This window comes from Lissotriton vulgaris, unplaced genomic scaffold (genome assembly GCF_964263255.1).
Source record: "Lissotriton vulgaris unplaced genomic scaffold, aLisVul1.2 SCAFFOLD_911, whole genome shotgun sequence".
Taxonomy (NCBI): Eukaryota; Metazoa; Chordata; class Amphibia; order Caudata; family Salamandridae; genus Lissotriton; species Lissotriton vulgaris.
The window spans coordinates 280,759-303,544 of record NW_028247209.1 but is presented as its reverse complement, the minus strand read 5'-3'; the positions used below and the strand labels follow the sequence as shown (position 1 = coordinate 303,544).

General features: G+C 41.2%; 1 protein-coding gene across 1 annotated transcript in view; it reads right to left on the bottom strand.

The window, feature by feature from the left end:
- SORL1 (sortilin related receptor 1) overlaps window positions 1-22,786 on the bottom strand; it is a 607,546-nt gene that overhangs the window by 317,398 nt on the left and 267,362 nt on the right. Inside the window, exon 16 of the mRNA XM_086949665.1 lies at window positions 7,311-7,442. Within this exon, the coding sequence (XP_086805791.1) occupies window positions 7,311-7,442 (132 nt within the window). The remainder of the gene's footprint in view (window positions 1-7,310; window positions 7,443-22,786) is intronic.

The window sequence follows — 22,786 nt, the reverse complement described above, 5'->3', positions numbered from 1 at the left end:
TTAGGGTAGTGTTGTAGTGTTTGCGTAGTGTAGGGTCATGCTGGGCGTAGTGTTTTAGGGTTTAGGATAGTGTTGTAGTGTTTGCGTAGTGTAGGGTCATGCTGGGGGTAGTGTTTTAGGGTTTTGGGTAGTGTTGTAGTGTTTGCGTAGTGTAGGGTCATGCTGGAGTGTAGTATTTTAGGGTTTAGGGTAGTGTTGTAGTGTTTGCGTAGTGTAGGGTCATGCTGGGGGTAGTGTTTTAGGGTTTTGGGTAGTGTTGTAGTGTTTGCGTAGTGTAGGGTCATGCTGGGGGTAGTGTTTTAGGGTTTTGGGTAGTGTTGTAGTGTTTGCATAGTGTAGGGTCATGCTGGGGTGTAGTGTTTTAGGGTTTTGGGTAGTGTTGTAGTGTTTGCGTAGTGTAGGGTCATGCTGGGGGTAGTGTTTTAGGGTTTTGGGTAGTGTTGTAGTGTTTGCGTAGTGTAGGGTCATGCTGGGGGTAGTGTTTCAGGGTTTTGGGTAGTGTTGTAGTGTTTGCGTAGTGTAGGGTCATGCTGGGGGGTAGTGTTTTAGGGTTTTGGGTAGTGTTGTAGTGTTTGCGTAGTGTAGGGTCATGCTGGGGGTAGTGTTTTAGGGTTTTGGGTAGTGTTGTAGTGTTTGCGTAGTGTAGGGTCATGCTGGGGGTAGTGTTTTAGGGTTTTGGGTAGTGTTGTAGTGTTTGCGTAGTGTAGGGTCATGCTGGGGGTAGTGTTTTAGGGTTTAGGGTAGTGTTGTAGTGTTTGCGTAGTGTAGGGTCATGCTGGGGGTAGTGTTTTAGGGTTTAGGGTAGTGTTGTAGTGTTTGCGTAGCGTAGGGTCATGCTGGGGGTAGTGTTTTAGGGTTTAGGGTAGTGTTGTAGTGTTTGCGTAGTGTAGGGTCATGCTGGGGTGTAGTGTTTTAGGGTTTTGGGTAGTGTTGTAGTGTTTGCGTAGCGTAGGGTCATGCTGGGGGTAGTGTTTTAGGGTTTACGGTAGTGTTGTAGTGTTTGCGTAGTGTAGGGTCATGCTGGGGGTAGTGTTTTAGGGTTTAGGGTTGTGTTGTAGTGTTTGCGTAGTGTAGGGTCATGCTGGGGGTAGTGTTTTAGGGTTTAGGGTTGTGTTGTAGTGTTTGTGTAGTGTAGGGTCATGCTGGGGGTAGGGTTTTAGGGTTTAGGGTAGTGTTGTAGTGTTTGCGTAGTGTAGGGTCATGCTGGGGTGTAGTGTTTTAGGGTTTTGGGTAGTGTTGTAGTGTTTGCGTAGTGTAGGGTCATGCTGGGGGTAGTGTTTTAGGGTTTAGGGTAGTGTTGTAGTGTTTGTGTAGTGTAGGGTCATGCTGGGGGTAGTGTTTTAGGGTTTAGGGTAGTGTTGTACTGTTTGTGTAGTGTAGGGTCATGCTGGGGGTAGTGTTTTAGGGTTTAGGGTAGTTTAGTTGTTTAGTGTATGCTAAAGGCATATTCGTTCTAAAAGTTTTCGTCATTTTAATTTGCGGCCTAATAGTACATGCAGGATTTCGTCATATATTCGCTAATCATACTTTCTATGGCAAAATGAACCCCCTCATTTTGTTCCTTTTTAAATTAAATGTTTTAAGAGTTACCACTTTATTCCAATCAAGATGGCTTCAGGTGTGCCATACCTTTGTAATAAGTAGGACTGTTAGCACTCTAGTTGTTCTTTAGAACACTCTGGGACATTCTGTCATTGGGCTATAGTTGGGCTACATCTGGCTGATATTTGGGCTACATTTGTTTTTTTTGTCTCTGGTGGCCATCTTTGGGCTACATTGGGCTACATTGGGCTACATTGGGCTACATTTGGGCTCCAACATATATATAGCCCAATGTAGCCCAATATATATTTTTCAAAGTTAATTTTTGTAAAAACCACTGGAGCCTATATCTTGAGACATAGCAAAGGCACATCGGGCTACCAGTCCCTACAATTTTGCCAAGTTTGGTGTAAATCCATTCAGCCGTTCAGGCTAAAAGTGAGGCCAACCGCCCTATGGAAAATTGCATGGGAAAAACACGTTTTGGGACCCCCCTTTTTTCTCGGCCCCCCCTTGACGAAACCCCCCCAAATTTTCAGGGGCTGCTCAGAAACAAAATGTTCCATTTTCCTGAAAATTTCAGCCAATTCTGTCCTTAAACGCCAAAGTTATTCGACATAGAATTTTCAAAAATCCCATAGGAAAAAAATCCTAACTATATATACCTACTGGCTATCGCCAGTAGGTAATATACATATATATATATATATATATATATATACACATACACCTATATATACATATACACATATATATATATACACATATACATATATACACATATACACATATATATACATATATACACATACATATATACACATATATATATATATATATATATATATATATTCACATATATACACATATATATATATATATATATATATATATATATATACATATATACACTAATACATATACACACATATATATATATATACATACACACATATTACCTACTGGCGATAGCCAGTAGGTATATATAGTTAGGATTTTTTCCCTATGGGATTTCTGAAAATTCTATGTCTAATAACTTTGGCGTTTGTGGACGGAATCGGCTGAAATTTTCAGGAAAATGGCACATTTTGTTTCTGAGCAGCTCCTGGAAATTTGGGGGGAGTTCGTCAAGGGGGGGCCGAGAAAAAAGGGGGGTCCCAAAACGCGTTTTTCCCATGTTAATTTCCATAGGGCGGTTGGACTCACTTTTAGCCCGAACGGCTGAATGGATTTCCACGAAACTTGGCAAAATTGTAGGGACTGTTAGCCCGATGTGCCTTTGCTAGGTCTCAATATATGTGCTTCAGTGGATTTTGAGAAATTAACGTTTAAAACAAGATATATATCTGTAACAGCGCTCCGGGCAGCGCTCCGGTTCGCGTACTTTTCGCGTATCGGAACTTTGCGAAGCGAAGCTGATTGGCTCTCCGGTGTCTGTCAACATTCTAAACAGTCCGGAGCGGCCGCCATCTTGTCTCTCGGTAGGATCGAGAGACAAGAGGAGGCCAAAACAAAGGGGGAAATGAAGGAAAGGGGGCGAGGTAGACCCCTTCTGACCCCCTAGGATTGATGAGGGGGATATTATAGGGTCACGCGGGGCCCAAAAAAAAAAAAAAAAAAATTCCGATTTTTTCGCCGTAGAGACGCGTCCCGGTACGCGAACCGGGCAGCTAACCGGGCAGCTAACCGGGAAGCTAACCGGCAGTGTAACGGGAGTCTGAGGAGTAGCTGATTGGCTGTCAACATTGTAAACAGTCCGGAGCGGCCGCCATCTTGTCTCTATATAGTTAGGATTTTTTCTCTATGGAACTTTTGAAAATTCTATGTCTAATAACTTTGGCGTTTGTGGACGGAATTGGCTGAAATTTTCAGGAAAATGGCACATTTTGTTTCTGAGCAGCCCCTGAAAATTTGGGGGGGGGGTCGTCAAGGGGGGGCCGAGAAAAAAGGAGGGTCCCAAAACGCGTTTTTCCCATTCATTTTTCCATAGGGCGGTTGGCCTCACTTTTAGCTCAAACGGCTGAATGGATTTGCACGAAACTTGGCAAAATTGTAGGGACTGTTAGCCCGATGTGCCTTTGCTAGGTCTCAATATATGTGCTCCCGTGGATTTTGAGTAATTTAGGTTCAAAAAAAGATATATATCTGGGCGGAGCCTAACCACACATCTGATCTGATTGGCTGTCAGCACTTCATCCAAGAAGTGTTGGCAGCCATCTTGGGACCAATATACATGATAGCACCTCATTAAAAAGCATTGTAGTTAATAGAGGGTTTTAGGACTTTAGTTACATTATGTAACGTTTGTGATATGTGCACGTGTGGATTTTGTCTCATTAAGGTTAAAAAAATATATATATATCTTTAAGCGTGTTCTGGCGCGCTTACGTTTTGGGTTTGGTTTGCGCTGCAGAGACGATACGTCACGGTTATGCGATGCATCATGAGGCGTCTCACGGGCTACGTGATACGTCACTTAATAAAGAATATATTTTACAGCTATAGATATTAGCTTTTAAAAAACCAATGAAATTCACAGAAAAAACCATAGGTTATAGACCATATATAGTTAGGAATTTGCATTTACAAAACCTTGAAAATTCACTGAAAAAACCATAGGTTATAGACCATATATAGTTAGGGATTAGCATTTAAAAAACCTTATTTTATTTGCACAAAACCATTGAAATTCCATATATAGTTAGTTGCACTAACTGTATATCGCGGACCCGCAATCCACTGCTAATGATGTCACATATTACATCATTCATGACATGGTCAGTGACATCACTGATGACATCACTGATGACAACACCCAGTGACTGTATGTTTCTGTAAAGTTAAAATATGTCTTACATATTGAAGAATGAGTGGATGTATAAGTGTCTGGATGAAGGATTTAGTAGGTGCATGACTGACTGTATGAGAGAATGATTAAATGTGTCTCACTGAGTGCATGGGTTAGTGATTAAAGTGTCTTAATTTGGCAATCATTATTTATGTTCTTCTGTAAACTGCTGCATGTTTAAATCAGTAGCTATATCAGTAACTATATGGGTTATTGAATGGTTGCCCAAGTATTTGTATGGGAGACTGAGTATGTGTGTGGGTGGCTGGGAGGTGTATAACTCTGTGCATAGATGTGTGAGCAGTTGATTCCCTAGGTGTATGGGTTCAAAAGTGCATGTAGAAACAGCTGTATGGACAGTTGACTGTGTGCATGAGTGTATTGGTGAGTGAATGGATATCTCAGTTCTACATGTCAAAGTAAGTACATATGTAAAACACACTCCATGTGAGAGTTGACATATATAAAAAACTGAACATAAGAGCCAGTGAATGTGAGAGTGGCTGTATGAATCATTGTGAACTTGTATCAAGGATTGTATAAGAGAGTAAATATGTGTTAGTATATGTTTGAATAAGTAAGGTGTGTATAACTGTATAGTTGAGGAAATGGAGGTGTGATTGATTCTTTGCATGACTGACTAGGTGTGTGAGTAACTCCATAGATGTGTGACAGTCTGTGAGTGCCTGTTTACACTGAGTGTATCTAAGGTTATATTAGAGTCTGAAGATGTATTATCACATAAATGATATCATCAGTGATGTAATCAGTAATGTCAAATGAGATGTCAGTGATGTCATCAGTGATGTCATTTGAGATGTCATCAGTGATGTCATCAGTGATGTCATTTGAGATGTCATCAGTGATGTCATCAGTGATGTCATCAGTGATGTCATTTGAGATGTCATCAGTGATGTCATCAGTGATGTCATTTGAGATGTCATCAGTGATGTCATCAGTGATGTCACTGACCATGTCATGAATGATGTAATATGTGACATCATTAGCAGTGGATTGCGGGTCCGCGATATATAGTTAGTGCAACTAACTATATATGGAATTTCAATGGTTTTGTGCAAATAAAATAAGGTTTTTTAAATGCTAATCCCTAACTATATATGGTCTATAACCTATGGTTTTTTCAGTGAATATATATATACACATATATATATACACATCTACACATATATATATATATACATCTACACATATATATATATATACACATCTACACATATATATATATACATATACACATATATATACATATACACATACATATACACATATACACATACATATACACATATACACATATATATATACATATACATATACATATACACATATACACATATATATATACATATACACATATATATATACATATACACATACATATACACATATACACATACATATACACATATATATACATATACACATACATATACACATATATATATACATATACACATACATATACACATATATATATACATATACACACATATATATACATATACACACATATATATACATATACACACATATATATACATATACACACATATATATACATATACACACATATATATACATATACACACATATATATACATATACACACATATATATATATACACACATATATATATACACACACATATATATATATACACACACATATATATATACACACACACATATATATATACACACACATATATATATATATATACATATATATACACATATATATATACACATCACACACATCATGGTTGCCCATAAGGAGACGCCGCACGTTGAGGAGTTTAACAGCCTTTAATGGCGAACAACAGCGTGGCAGTGATGCAACCTCTTCACATCAGTCCAATTCCCAACGCGTTTCGAGCATCTCGCTGCTCTTGTTCACGGGTAAAACAGGTGAGTTAAAACCCGGCATGCTTTATTTTACTGTTCGCAAGTCCCGCCTCTGAGGGCTCATGCCCCGAAGCATGCTGGTCTTGGTAGTATTTCCCAAGTGGGTGCCGGCGTTTATCCCAAGTATTCTGTATTTAAATCCAAGTGGTTTGGAAGGGGAACAAAAACGCCACCGCTGTCCCATTGTCGCGTTCCACCATGCGGCCTCCTCAGCTCCAAGGCTTGGTGGTTACCAAACTCTCGATCTGCATGTTTACCAGCATATTACATCACTCTTGACATGGTCAGTGACATCACTGATGACATCTCAAATGACATCACCGATGACATCATCCATTTAATGCATTTTCTCACACCCTAATATAACCTTTGATACACCCACCCTAAATTACAGGCTGCCATTCTCAAAACCATAGACACTCCAACACCAATAACGAAGTACCCACTTAATGACTAAAAATTGCGAATTAACTTCCATTTTCTTACTGATATTCATATTGGTTAGAGTCTAAGTGCAGTTCACTGATGTATGTTTTAATAGCCTGGTTTTCTTGGATCCAAGCTTAACAGACGATTTTGTTCGATTGCACTAGAATGCACAGTAGTGGTATTTACTTGCAGATTTGTAACAGATAACAAAAGGGATTTATTTTAAAGCAAAAGGATTTAATGCCATGTTTTAATTCACCAGTGCACATTGAAGGCAATTGGGAGAATGTATATACCTTTCTTCATCACAAGATTAAATGATGCAAAAAATGCAGCCTCAAAACAGGACTATTGTGCAATGTCCATTAAATCGTTTACTCCTGTGGTCCATAAAGGGATTTTGTTAGATAATGACATGTATGGACTACAGCTCATAACTGATTCCCAATACATGCGGCAAGCAAAATGAGAAGTGACCTACTTGCCAACACACATTCACAACCATAATCTCCAACCCTTTTTTTAAATTAACACACTGGGATAATTTGTACATTTGCAGACTTACAGCATCCTGCATAGGTTGGGTCTTCATCCGAGCCATCGCGACATTGTTTCACGCCGTCACACACCATGGAGCGGAATAGACACTGCTGACGGTTCTTGCACATAAAGTCCATATAGCGGGCACACAAAGGGTCTTCACACATAAGAATGTGATGTTTGGCATCCATCAGTAAAGAAAACATTCAGAAAGACAAATAAATAAGTTTGCACTTAAATCCATAAACACATATAAATTGCTTGTTCTTTGGTGGTTATGATAGTTAACAAAACTAGTTTATGCCAGGCAAACTCCCGGCTCCTGAAAAATCTACTTTCTGCTCTAATAAACCACAGATTTTATTCTGCACAACATCTGAAACAAAAGCACTTCAAAAATAAACATTCTCTTCCACTTTCATCTTATATGTCCTCTCATTTTCTGGCTCCCAGTTCCTCACTCTGCCTCTCATTTTTTTCAAGCTCCATGCCTGATTTTGAGTATCTTACGAACTTGGTCCATTCTCCAATGTTCTCTCATCACTCTAATTTTCCCTGTCATTTTCTTTCTATTGTTCTGTAATTTACAGTGTGTCTCCCCCACTTACTTCCTCTCAGCCTTATTCATTTTTTAAACCATTAAAATTCAATCGGTCCTTCATTCATTTTCTCTACTCTCCCTCATTTACAAAACTGTATTTTCTCTTTCCGCCTCACTCATTTTCTGTCCCTCGTTTCTTTTTTGGCTCATTTTCTCTTATACACAGACATTTTACTTTGTGATGAACAGTCTCTTGTTTGATTGAGTGCGCTCAAGACAGAATCCTATGCAGTCCAATTACAGTAGCTACGGTCTGTCTCACCAGGAGTGCAAGTTCCAGGCCCCTCTCTCTAAACTGCAATGAATGCATTATTGTAAAATAATTTGCTGAGGGTCACTGTGGATTTTTGACTCTGAAATCTGTTCTTGAGGGGTTCTGCTGTTAATAACGGGACCTGAAAATAATTACTAATTAGTAAAGGTGTATGCTACAATAACCGTCAGTTTAATTTAATAGTTCTCACCCATTTGAAAGCTACAGTGTAAATCAAGCAGAATAGATCACATGGATGAATGTATGACGGAATTACTCATGCCTTTTTCACGCATGCCTAAGGAACTCTGTCATTTGAACAAATGAGTCTTTAGCACGCATTTGTTCTGCACGAAGTCATTTTGGGAGGTGGGGGGGGGGCAGATATTGGAATAGTTTAATTTACTATTCCAACTACAGTCTGCGCATCAGTAGGTAAGTTGGTGGATTTTAATTCCAACACCATGTCATGGATTCCTATTAGTACTATATTAGTTTAAATATATGATCATGGGTTCCTGGTAGTCACCTGTATTATGATCCGTGTCAGGTTCATCAAAGTCAAGAAAAAGAACACACTGTATTTCATACACACATGAGCAATTAGTCTTAAGTACTGATTGAGGAAATTAGGACTCACGACTGTCTGTTGTATTTTGCATGCTGTGTATTCCGTTCTGTGTTTCTTCAGCCTTCTGTTTATTTTAAACCCCTTCGTAATGGTTTCTTTTAAGTCCGTTTGGTTTTAGCATACAATGTTTTAAACATGTGCCTACATGGCCACCGTACAGACGTCTCGCGGCTATTAAAGAGGCCATGCCCATCCAGCTACATTTGCGGGCAATACAAAGTTGTCTCCAGGTGCTCACAATGGGAGGTTCCTTTGCATTGTGTCGCTCCTTTTTTACTTTTATCATATTGACAAACAATTGTTTAAGGAATGCGAACTTCAGAGGGCATATCACTTAGTATTACTAGAGAACTCTTACAAATGATGAACAACAAGACTATTCCAATATGAGATGACATTTGGGAATTCAAAACTGACTAAGTGTGTAATGAAACAATTGTATTGATCAGAACTACGCAAGAGTGGCGCAAAATTCCACCAGTGTGAATTGGCCATAAATTCTGGAATTTGTGTCAACAACACAGGTGACCAGCTGACATTAATCTATGTTAAACTTCACGATATAATTCATTGATCATTCATACAACCAAGAATTGGGTTTTCAGCAAACTTTATTTTACAGGTAAATTAGAAAATCCATACTTGAGTATTTATACTGTATGATGATGTTTATCTCGAGTTATTGAATTACCATTTAAATGTGCTGGGTTCTCTTTTCCAGGTCTCCCTTCCCGCAGTACCATCCCTAAGTTCCCTTCTCCTCGTCTGGCCATTCTGAACCTCTGTTCATTTAAATCAGAGTCAGAGCTGCCAAATTGTTGGCCTCTTAAGGGTACTGCTCCTGAGGAACCTACGATACTCCTGACAGAATAATCCACCCACGGATTAGTTCCTCCTGAGCAGTGCAGCAAAGATGGCAACCTTGGAATACCTTAGTAGAATGTTAGGAGACATGCAAAAAGAGGTTGCCGCTACACGATTAGAAACTGCAGCCTTGGCAAGTCAGGTAGCTCAATTACAAACACATGGACAGCGTACTCTACCACCACTGTCTCAAACCATCAGTGTTCAGAATCCCACCCCTTCAGTTTCCGTGACAGTCCCTCAGACAGTTCCATTGGCGTCTCCAGAACGGTTCGCTGGGGACCCTACTAAATTCCAGACATTTTTAACACAGGTAGAGTTGCACTTTATGGTCAGACCAAATGCTTTTCCAGATACCCAATTTCGTATTGCCTTTCTAATTTGCTACTTAAATGGGGACGTTACTATATGGGCTGTTCCATTAGTAAACACTGATGATACTCTCTTATATGATTGGCGCACCTTCAAAGCAGAGTTTAACGAATATTTGATAGAAGAATAATCATAGGGTCGGCTGACCGTGAATTGCTTGAATTACGGCAGAGCAACAAAGATTTGATACACTATTTAACACAATTCAATCGCCTTATTGCAGAGACCAATTGACCTGAGGAAAAAAGGGCTGCAATTTATTATCAAGGTCTGCGGGATAAGCTTAAGGATAAGGATTTAATAGCACCTATTGACCCACAACTTAAGTCCTGTGAAGAATTAATCACCTTGACACTACTACTGCATAACCCCTACATTGATTGGGCTAAAAGAACGTCATGTTTAACTCTGATTGGTGTCAACAAGAATGTTTATCTGATAAACCATCACAACAAGTCTCTGGATCTCAGTGTCTGGACATGTTAGGAGATCAGAAATCTGTAGGTACCACGCAGATCATAGCTGCTGCTGCCGAACAAGACACTGAATTACCACCTTTGTACGAATCATTTCGAGATGTGTTCAGCAAAAGTCAGGCTGAACATCTACCCCACATCACACGTACGACTGTGAAATAGACTTAGTCCCGGGGGCTAAAACACCTTGCAATCGGATATATGCTCTCACTGAGCACGAGAATCAACATTTACGTGAATATTTAGATAACTATTTAAACAAGCATTGGCATAGCCAAAAGGTCTCGCCTTTAGGACCTTATAAGTATTTAGTTATGCAGCAGGTCCCAAAGGCAAGACCTATTGGCTATGCCAATGCTTGTTCTGAGTGTCCTGGCTGGGAATAGGTGGTGGTAGTCAAAAGGCACACAGTGGGCCCTGCATTCCCAAGGAAGCTTTCTGAATGTCTCCAAGATCTTGTTAGCAAACCAGACAGCTGTGCTGTCTAGCAGGCTTCGACCTAACAAGGGTGGCTGGCAGGGCGCTCTCAAGTTTAGGACAAACTCCAATTATGAGGGGATTAAAGGAGTAGCAGCCACGTTAAAGCAGTGCCTTTACAATGTTATGGTCTTATGACCTTAAATCCATATCTCTTCCACGTAAGACGCTACCACGACAGATTTTATCTGGTAAACAATCACAGCTGAAACCACATTCACAACTGACTGGATAAATTTCCACCTAAGCAAATGTCAACTCTTAAAAAATCCCACCAGCTGTGTGGTCAAAAGGCATTGCACGTTATGTATACTTGCAAGCCCATAAATTCAAAGAAACATTAATTTGGAAAGATTTTCAAACAGACTCGTTTTACGAAAATTAGTTATAACTTCCTGAAAATATCTTTAAATTAACATGCTCGCTATTATGAATTATTTTTAACAAAATATTTTTTGCTCTCAATTATTGACGCCGTTATTGTATTTAAGAGGCCCTCGGTTCTTTAACCGCATCATTAACCGCATCGTTAACTGCATCGTTAACCGCATTGGTTATATGGGATATGATGAACGTCTGCGTGTGGAGTGGAAGGCCAGAGAGCTGTGACAAGCAAGCCATATGGGTAAGGTGTCAACGGTCACTAGGGTTGGTGTGGTGCCTAGGCGTACAACCACCATTTTTAGCAGGCACACGGTTTCGTCAAAATAGGGAACCAGTTAAAGCTGCCTTGCTGCAACAAGAATGAAAGACTGATAAACAGATAATCTCTGCAAATATCAAAGGGCACCAAGTCAGTGGGTGCCCCGTACTGCAAATGTCAAGCAAACTAATCATGGCGCGAGCTTGAGATTTTCTACTCAACGTCTCACCATTTCCATGAGTCATTATCTGATAAAATACCCGACCTCCGCTCCTTTGCAACCAGTAAACCCCTTGCTTCCAGCAGCCCACCTGCCACATTGGTAAAGAAGCAGGAGATTGAGCAACATTTACCAAGCGGAAGACGGCCCCCAGCAACGGCGTTTCAGTGAGCTCAAACATTATCGACTCCCAAGGAGACCATCCTCCAGGCAACACGCACCCTTTCTAGGATCACACAGGTGTGTCAGGAGCGAAAGGGGTGGGGCAGTAGAGGAGTGAAATGAAGCACAATGCGCGTGACACGGAAAACAAGCGCTGGCGCCTCGCACTGAAAGGAGGAAGCAGGGGGCATGCGCTTCCCTTGCGGGAGCGAGAAAACATATGTTGCAAGTGGTAGCTAGCAAACATATGTTGCCATAGCTCGCTACCACAAGGGAATCCCCAGATGTGGACGCGTTGCCATTGAAGGCAATGGAACGTGTGCACATTTATGGATGAAAAGCCGAAGCGATAGCCAAAGGTCTTTTTGCCGCTGCGTAGGAGAGACCTAAAAACTGCATCATCTGACCCACCAAGTCGCAAGCTGCATCTCCCCTCTTCTTCGTACCCAAAAGTAATGGTGAGTTACGTTCTTGCATGGACTATCAAGCACTGAATAACATCATAGTAAAAAATAGTTACCCCTAACCACTTATATCAGTCCTTTTCGATCAAGTGCGTACCGCCACCATATAAACTAAATTAGACCTGAGGGGCATAACATCTGGTGGGTATTAGAGTTGGCAATGAGTGGAAAACAGCATTTCGCACTCGTTATGGATTGTATGAGCATTGTGTTATGCCATTTGGGCTTTACAACACCCCTGCAGCATTTGAATTCTCTGTAAATTATGCCCTCAAGGATTACTTAGACCGATTCACGATCGTATATATTGATCATATTTTGATTTATTCAAACACACAAACAAAACATGAAGATGATGTAAAAACAATCCTGCAGACATTACGTACCAACGACTTATTTAGCAAATTGTCGAAATGTGAATATCACACTTCAAAAGTGGAGTTTCTGAGTTTCCTTCTATCACAACGTGGTATAATAATGGCTGAGCGTAAAGTATAAGTAATACAAGATTGGCCTACTCCAACATCAGTGAAAGATGTCCAACTATTTTAGGATTCGCCAATTTCTATAGATGATTCATTAATCACTTCTCTACCAAGGCAAGTCCATTAATAAAATGTTTTTTTTTAAAGTTATTGTTCATTGGACAACCGAGGCGCAACAAGCATTTTCTGAACTCAAAAAAGCGTTCACAACAGCTCCAGTTTTACAACATCCAAATACTGAGCAGCCATTCATCGTAGAAGCGGATGCCTCTGAAACTGGAATAGGAGCAGTTTTTTCTCAAAGAGATTCGCATTCACAAGAACTACCACCTGTAGCATACCTCTCAAAAATTCTCCCAACAGAACTTAATTATACAGTGGCAGAGAAAGAACTATTAGATATCCGTTCAGCCATTAAGAAGTGGCGTCACTACCTACTGGGGCGCGAAATTCCCAATAACTGTGTATACTGACCATCAAAATTTACAATTCTTGCGATGTGCTAAACCTCTCACTCCGCATGAATTGCGCTGGACTCTTTTTTGCCAAATTCGATTTTACTATAACATTCCAACATGATACTGCAAATACGAAAGCGGACACCCTTTCTTGATTTGACAAACCACATAAATCAAAAACCAAAATGACCACAATACGCATGATTGCTCAGGATCATATCATAGCGGCAACAAAGTAAACACAATTTTTGGAAAAACTCTAAAAACACATGCATTTTGAGAGAGGACCCAAATCAAAGATCAGGAGTCAGCAAAGACATTGGAATGCAGCAGAATAAGCGTACTCGTACGCACATACCTGCTGAAATCTCGTCCGCCGAAAGGATTTGGTGATATGTGCCAGAGAACGCGGAGATGCTCATGACTAAACCGAGCGCTGAGCAGGCAAACAGACATGCACGCGTGGCGTGCAGCAGCTCAAACCGGCAGTCGACCGGATGAGAAAAGGAAAAAAAGGCTTCCCGGTTTTGGGATGAAAATGCAATCGGAATATGTGATGTCATGGTGTAGTGGTGATATCCTATGTGGATGTAAATTCCAATGTTGGATAAACAATTTTTGTAATTGCAACGTGTGCAATTGGCAATTTTATCTGAATTATTTAACGGGCATTAATGACTGCATGCGCGCATTGTTGGTAAATACAAATACATATAGGTACAGTTTATGGGGATAATATTAAGACATTATACGGGTATAAAATTGTACAAACAAATAAATAAAAACAGTGTCAAACAATGGTTGATGTTTTAGAATTAATCACGCTAATTCGTCTGTCAAGGCACACATTTGAGGGCATAAAGAAGTCACATAAATAACACAAGTAACATCAAAAGCGACTATTTGCAATACAAGGAATGTATTTCATGTATGAAGTAAACTAACCAGTCTAGGTTCATGTACGTAAGATTACAAACCATCAGTGAATGAGTTATATGCCTCTCAAGAATGTTTCTATGTGCGGGATAAGCTCTGGATGATGACCTGCAGGAACCTGTCTGTGTAGGGGACTGACTTGTGTCGATTTAATATACCCCATTGTGCAGAATTATTTTGGTAGTTGGAGGTTTAGACCCAATTGAACTGCAGTTCAGGCCTGTCTACCTTGTAAACCCATGTCAAGGGGTCGTGAGTTGGCCCATCTGTTTGTGCATCTCCTCAATTTCGTTTAAGCCTAGGGACACAGTTGTCAATAGATGGATCCACTTGCATTCTTTGAGATTCAGAGAAGGTGTCAGATCACCTTCCCTGGGATGCATTTGTACTTTCTCAAGGACAGTCCATCGAAGGCTTTCTGGGTGATGTGCGAAATTGACAAAGTGGTCGACTAGGGGCGCCCCTGAGGTATGACTTCTAAACCTGCTGATGTGTTTTAGGATCCTGCATTTTATCTTTTCTGCCGTTTGTCCCACATATAATTTATTGCCGGGACATTTGATGCCATAAATCAAGTTGCTGCTGTTACAGTTGCTAAAATGTAGCTTGGTGTATATGTCGTTCTCATGTGAGAAACTGTTCCCTTCGATGGTAAGAGAGCAAGATTTAAAATGGCTGCATTTGTGATGGCCTGTCACTCGGGGTAAGTTGAGTTGCATACGTAGGTCAGGTTGCTTGGAAGTGTCTAGATATGCACTGACTACATAGGCAAATAGTGGATCTTCTGTGATCCTAATTTCTGTTGCCATCAAATTCCAATTTTGTGGCTCTTGGGATTGTTATTAAGTCAAATGCAAAAGTTGTTCAATGTGGGTTCATTGCCTGCCCAAATCATAAAAACGTTGTCGATATACCTCTTCCACATACTGATGTTATCTATGTAGGGGTTATCAATACTGTGAAGATGCTTCACCTCATAGGCTTCCATAAACATGTTGGCTAGGCTTGGAGCAAAGCCCGCCCCCATAGCTGCAGGTAGTATGTGGAAGAGGTATATCGAAAACGTTTTTATGATTTGGGCAGGCAATGAAGCCACATTGAACAACTTTTGCATTTGGCTTAATGACAGATCCGGAGACATTCAGTTCACTATGTCATCCAGCAGGGACAGTATCGACTTCCTAGATCTTACCTTACCAGTTGAAAATAGTTTGGTTTTCACCAATTTATACAGAAAGCCCACAGAGAGAAATACCTTGCTCAAATATAATTTCAACCATCCCTGAGTCTCCGAGATAATCTACCTTACGGACAATTTTTACATCTGCGCCGGAACTGCTCTCTCAGATGGGATAATTTCAAAGTATCGGAGATATTGACACAACAGCTCTAGGACATGAGTTACCCGCTGGGCCTCCTGAAATGTGCCAAGAAAAGGGCTTGGTATTGCCCACGAGGCATTGCTGGAAGTCAAACCCCAAAACAACCAAATAGACAAGATAGTCTGTGTCACACCTTACAATCCCAAGAGCCACAAAATCAAACGAATAATCAAAAAATATTGGAATTTGGTGGCAACAGAAATTGGTATCACAGAAGATTCACTATTTGCCTTTAAACATGGAAGAAATATCAGAAACTCTGTAGTCTATGCATATCTAACAAAAGGAAGGATTTCCTTGACCCAATTTTTCAAAATACACTGATTATAGATGACAACTATTGAATAATATATCCAAAACTTTGTTACAGTTTTTTTTATTATTAAAAAAGATTTAAGTTCACAATCCATTGTACAAAATATAAAATTACATGAAAACGAATAGACATTAAAATCAATCTTTACTTCATGTTAAAAAACAACACATACATAACAGTTCACAAAAATCGTATGTATGCATTATGACCTGCATAAAAGAGACAGACAAATGTAAGACCTAGCCCTTGTCAATTACAGTTGCACATTTAATTGGACTCAAGGACACACAATTGCTAAATTGATACAATCAATATTATGCTTATTCGTGCCAGTCCTTAAATTATGCTTTATCAACGGCGTTGACGCGTTTCGATGGTTCCAATCAATACACACCATCTTTATCAAGACACAGTATTTTTTTATGACGAGCTCAGCTAGTCATCAGCACAGCTCAACCGTGCATCATGACGAGCTGAGCTCGTCATGAGCATGGAAGGTGTTAAGGGGTCCCTCGCTTTTCTTTTACTGTCTATGCATATCTAGACCTGACCTATGTACGTAACTCAACTTACCCTGAGTGACAGGCCATTACAAATGTGGCCATTGTAAGTCTTGCTTTCTTACCATTTAAGGGAACAGTTTTTCGCATGACAACCACACATACACCAAGCTACATTTTACCAACTGTAACAGCAACAGCTTGATTTATGTCATCAAATGTCCCTGCGATAAATTATACGTGGGACAAATGAGATCAAAGATAAAATGCAGGATCCTACAACACATCAGCAGGATCAGATGTCGTACCTCAGGGGCGCCCCTAGTCGACCACTTTGTCAATTTCGCACATCACCCCAAAAGCCTTAGATGGACTGTCCTTGAGAAACTACAAATTCATCCATGGGGAGGTGATCTGAGATCTTCTCAAAATCTCAAAGAATGCAAGTGAATCCATCTATTGAACACTGTGTCCCTTGGCTTAAACGAAATTGAGGAGACGAACAAACAGATGGGTCAACTATCGTCCCCTTGACATGGGTTTACAAGGAAGAGAGGCCTCAACTGCAGTTCAATTGAGTCTAAACCTCCAACTACCCAAATAATTCAGCAAAATGGGGTATATTACATAGACACCGAAACGGGTCTCTGCGCCTTGGTTCACCGCTGCACTGTCGGCTACGCGGCAGCAGTGCAAGGTACCCGAAAGAGCCTGGCGGGCACAATATGATACTGTTGCCAAGCTGACCTACAAAACGGTGGTTAAGGCTTATCACCGGGACATTCGCCTGGAAAAAAAAGCATATCTAGCCAGGAGAATAGAAGCTGCTTCGAACTCCTGCAAGGAGATTTTCTCCATTGTGAGAGAATTCACTTCCCCACGGTCTAACACCTCGGACGAAAAGTCATTAGGTACCTGGGCTACGGACCTTGCTGATTTCTTTACGAGCAAGATCCAACGCATTCAGGAGTCATTCCGGGCACCAGTGTCCACGGTCCAGACTGAACCTGACATCACCATATCGCCGCAGGCCTGGCCAGGTGTGACGCTGAGTGTGTTTCCACCGATTTCTGATCCTGACTCCTTAGCTCTAATGGGCAATTTAAAATCGGGTTCACCCCTTGACCCATGCCCTGCTAAATTTCTAGCGAAAGTTGCGGAGGTGATTAACCCACTGGCTAACCCGCTGTTAAATCTTTCGCTGAGGCATGGAGTGGTCCCACAAGCTTGGAAACAGGCGATGGTGATTCCCTTGCTTAAAAAGCCAGGCCTAGATCCGAAGGCCCCAGTTAATTATAGGCCCATCTCTCTGTTGCCGGCTCTCACGAAGATTTTGGAAAAACACGTTCAAGGTGTGCTTTCCAATTTTCTTGAAACCAACGAGATCCTGCATGCCACCCAATCGGGCTTTCGTCCCCATCTTAGCACAGAGACTGCGCTCCTTGAGGTCTCAGAAACCATTAAAGGGGTTCTGGACTCTGGGGGCAAAGTCATGCTGGTGATGTTAGATTTGTCGGCGGCGTTCGACACCGTTCCCCATGATGGTCTTCTTGCCAGACTCTCTGAGATAGGTCTGCGGGGGACGGTGTTCGACTGGTTTTCCTCCTTTCTAGCCGGCCGCCGGCAAACGATCTGGGCTCCGCCTGATTCCGCCGTGATGCCGCCTCTGGGAGTCGGGGTCCCACAGGGCTCTATCTTGAGCCCGACCCTCTTCAACATCATTATGACCCCGTTGGCGGCGTTGGTGGAGTCGCATGGCGCCCAGATCGTATCCTACGCGGATGACACCCAGCTCCTCTTCTCTTGTAAGAGAGGAGGTGACTTTGATGGGGAGAGTATTCGGGATTGCCTTGGGGCTGTTTTTCAATGGTTCCATCTGAACAGCCTCAAGTGCAATTCCGATAAGTCCGAGGTACTTTTCTTTGGGTGTGACACAGAGCCAGACTGGCAGGCCTGGTGGCCAATGAATATGTTCCCTCCGTCTTGTTCCTCCCAGGTTGCCAAGAATCTGGGGGTCAAGATGGATAACAGGCTAACCTTGAAATCCCAGATCCTGGGGGTGTCGGGCACTTGCTTCGGCATCCTTAGGATGCTGCGGAGGTTTCTTCCCCTGCTTTCCGAGGAACACAGGACACTGACAGTCCAGGCTCTGATTGGGTCCAGGTTGGATTATTCCAACATTCTTTACCTGGGCCTCCCAGAGTACTTGCTGCAGCGGCTTCAAGTGGTGCAGAACGCCGCTGCAAGGGCAATTTATGGTCTTAATAGGCGTTCCAGTGCCTCGGGCCTGTTGAAAACTTTGCACTGGCTTCCCATCCGCAAGCGGATCGCCTTTAAGGCTCTGACTCTGGCCTATAAAGCTCTTCACAAAGGCGGAGCTAAGTACCTCCAAAAGAGATTGGTCTTTTATCAACCGACCAGGTCTCTGAGGTCGGAATCCCTGTACTTGGCAGTGGTTCCACGTGTAAAGAAAGCGCGCCTCGGAGGCCGCTCTTTTGGATTGCTGGCACCACAGTTGTGGAACTCTTTGCCGCTTGCTCTGCGGGGAGCCACTAGCCTGCTGGCTTTTAGAAAAGGCCTTAAAACTTGGCTGTTTACTCAGTAGCCTTTTACTGTGAGTTTTTGTTTGGCACTCCGTTTATTCTTTTATTTGGTGTTATGTTATTCTGTCGCAGTTTTTCCTTTCTCCAATAAAGCGCCGGGACACTCTTTTTGAGTAGCCGAGCGCTATATAAAAGAATAAATAACATAACATAACATAACATAACACGAGTCAGTCCCCTACACAGACAGGTTCCTGCAGTTCATCATCCAGAGCTTCATCGCACATAGAAACATTCTTGAGAGGTATGTAACTCCTTCACTGATGGTCTGTACTCTGACGTACATGAACCTAGGCTGGTTAGTTTACTTTATGCATGAAATGCCTTCCTTCTATTGTAAATAGTCACTTTTGATGTTACTTGTGTAATTTATGTGACTTCTTTATGCCAGCAAATGGGTCTTGATAGACAAATTAGCGTGATTAATTCTAAAACATCAACCATTGTTTGAAACAGTTTTTATTTATTTGTTTGTACAATTTTATACCCGTATATAGTCTTAATATTGTCTCCATAAACTGTACCAATATGTATTTGTATTTACCAACAATCCGCGGATGCAGTCATTAATGCCCGTTAAATAATTCAGATACATTTGCCATTTGCACGCGTAGCAATTACAAAAATTGTTTATCCAACATTGGAATTTACATCCCCATAGGATATAACTACTACACCATGACATCACACATTCCGTTTTAATTTTCATCCCAAAACAGGTAAGTCATTTTTCCTTTTCTCATCCGGTCGACTGCCGGTTTGAGCCGCTGCACGCCGGGCAGTGTTTGACTGTGCAGCGCTCTATTTAGTCACAAGCGGCTCCGCGTTTTCAGGCACTAAGCACTGAATACTGTCGGTGGACGAGATTTCAACATGTATGAGCGTACGAGTAAGCTTACTCAGCTGCATTCCCATGTCTTTTCTGACTCCTAAACTTTGATTGGGGTCCTCTCTCTTTTTCTTGTCTAACGCTGCAGAGCTAAAATGATGCCCTGAAATCCCTGTATGAGCGTATGAGCATACGAGTAAGCTTACTCGGCTGCATTCCCATGTCTTTTCCGACTCCTGAACTTTGATTGGGGTCCTCTCTCTTTTTCTTGTCTCACGCTGCAGAGCTAAAATGATGCCCTGAAATCCCTGTAGACACACCCCAGATGGCATTAATTGCCCCTTCCAACGTGTCTCATCAAATCAAGAATGGCCCTCCAGGTAATCTTTGACCATAGTTCGAATTTATGTTTGGCAAATATTGTCCCCTTTTAGAGAAAAAAAAAGCGCAAACTCAGGATTCATTTTGTCATCTTGCAGTTTTATGCCCTGTATAGTCTGATGCTCCAGAACTGTCCAGTTTCACTATTTGAAATTACCATAATCACGCTGAATGACTGGATCAATCTCAGTTTCAGGTATGTTTGATCCGCCGATCCAACTCTGTTGAAGTGCAATCAATGGGGATTTGAAACTATTAACACCATCCCCCCTCCACCATTTTAGATACCAGATACAGGCTACTGTTGGCGTTTAGTTGGATCACATCCCGGACGTGGCCACCCCAAGGCCCCATGGGTTTGGCCTATTTGCTTTCACCAATTTTCGAAGACTCGGTGAGTGAACCATACAATGTCCATACAACAACATGTTTCCACTTACGTTATGAACACACTTACCCAGCATTTCTTCTCCAGGATGTCCACCCCACTATCCTGTCCTGAAGAACCGTCTTTGACATCCTTAACTTAAGCGGTTTGTCAGGGTCGAAACGTCGACGGTTGTTTTTTCCCTTCATGATCCAACAGGCCCACTAGCACGCAAATCCATATAATTCAATTATCGAGCTAGCATCATGGTTTTCCAAAATTTGAAATTGGAGCGGTTTCTCAAAAAAGTTTTTATTGTAAATACCTGTGCAGTATTGTGTCACCTTTGTGTTTAATACACACATTTTGTCACTTTGTCACCACGCTCACCATGTCACTTTAATCACGCTCACATGTGCCACTTTATCAATTCAATTATCGGACAACCTTTCTTGTTTGCCTTGGTAATTCTTGACCTTTTCTTAAACAAACTGAAAATACAAAGTAAAGTATTACCTTTTTCATGATAAACCTATTTGGTTTTTCTTTTGTGTGTGTTGAATGGTTATGTGTATTCAAATGTTTAATACTACAAAGTAATTGTTTGACCCTACAGAACCAATTGTTGTTTATAATGTATAGGCCCAGGTTCTGGTTGCTTTATACACCTTTTCCGGGCCACAGCACAAGCTGCAATGGAAAAGGGGATGTTTCAGACCGCCTACATGGCATTCGAATCTTAATTAGGCGTGTGGAACGGCCGACTACATGTTGATCTGTTTTCAATCCGTTGCGATGGTGATACTCGTCTAACCGCCATCGTAATTAGGCCCATAGAATGAAAAAAGATAGATTCCAAGATCACTCTTTAAAATTGACCTTCTGTGTGACATCAGTGTTAATGATTCTTTTTTGAATATTTGAAGCATAGTGAAAACCAGACTGGGTTAAAGCTGAGTCGAATACTTGTCTGGGTTGTTACCATTTACATAGTTGTATTTATTTATAAGGGAGTTTATATAGTAGGGAACTGACTGAGCGGCTATTGACTGCTTTACATAAAACAAGGCCAAGAAGCAAATAACGTGCAACAAACCAACATGAGGTAAAAGGAAGAAATAGCAAAGAGACCATGGTAAGCAGACTATTATTTTTCAAGGGGGGGTGGAATGGGGGCCGGGTGCATGATATGTCTGAGAAAGCAAACATCTTAATGACTGAGATGGAAAGATGGAGGTAGTATAGTCATCCAGGAAATTAAGTTTGAATAGACAATTTGTGAAGCTTTTCCCAAAGGACAGAATGTTTTAATCCGATAGCTTCAAGGAGAAAGATCCAGAGTGTGGAGCCCGGCAGGAGGAAACTTCATTTGTTGTTTTGCTCTTCTTGGATTAAGGGATTTCAGGGAGAAGGTTGATTTTTCCAAGTCATCTTTTCACTTCTAGTATTATGAAGTTTATCTTTCAGATGGGAAGGAAGACTGGTATGGATGGCCTGGTGGGTTATGAAGTTATCTTGGAAGTTGATGTGAGCTTCTTAAAGAAGACAGTGCAGTTGGATTGCAGTGATGTGGTCTGACTCTTTCTTGCATTGAAGACTAGATGGGCAACTGCACGCAGTGCTGCCTTAAGAGGCACAAAAGTAATTTTGGGCAGACTGGCTAAGATGGCATTTCCTACATCCAGATGGTAGAATAATAGCAACTGGATAGCAACCCTAAAGCCTTCTGGAGGGACTATGGTTTGGATTTTTTTTAAGAGGCCCTGTAAAAATGAAGCTGTTTGAGGAATTTTATTGGTGTAATCTATATCAGGTTTAGGTTGGAGTTGATGAGAAATCAAAGGGATTTGGTGAACTGTAATGAGTCAAGCCATCTTTGAAATGTTCGGTAGAAGCTGTTTGAAAATAGAAACAAACTTTTCGGCTTTCAGTTTAGGGGAGAAGCGGACATCCATTTCATTAGTTTTGGAAGATTTTCAGAGCTGGGATGTCTGAGGAGTTGGATAGTTTGAGATATAGCATAGTGTCATCAGCATACAGAGAACTTTTTTTGTACTATCATACTCAGAATTTCCATGCAA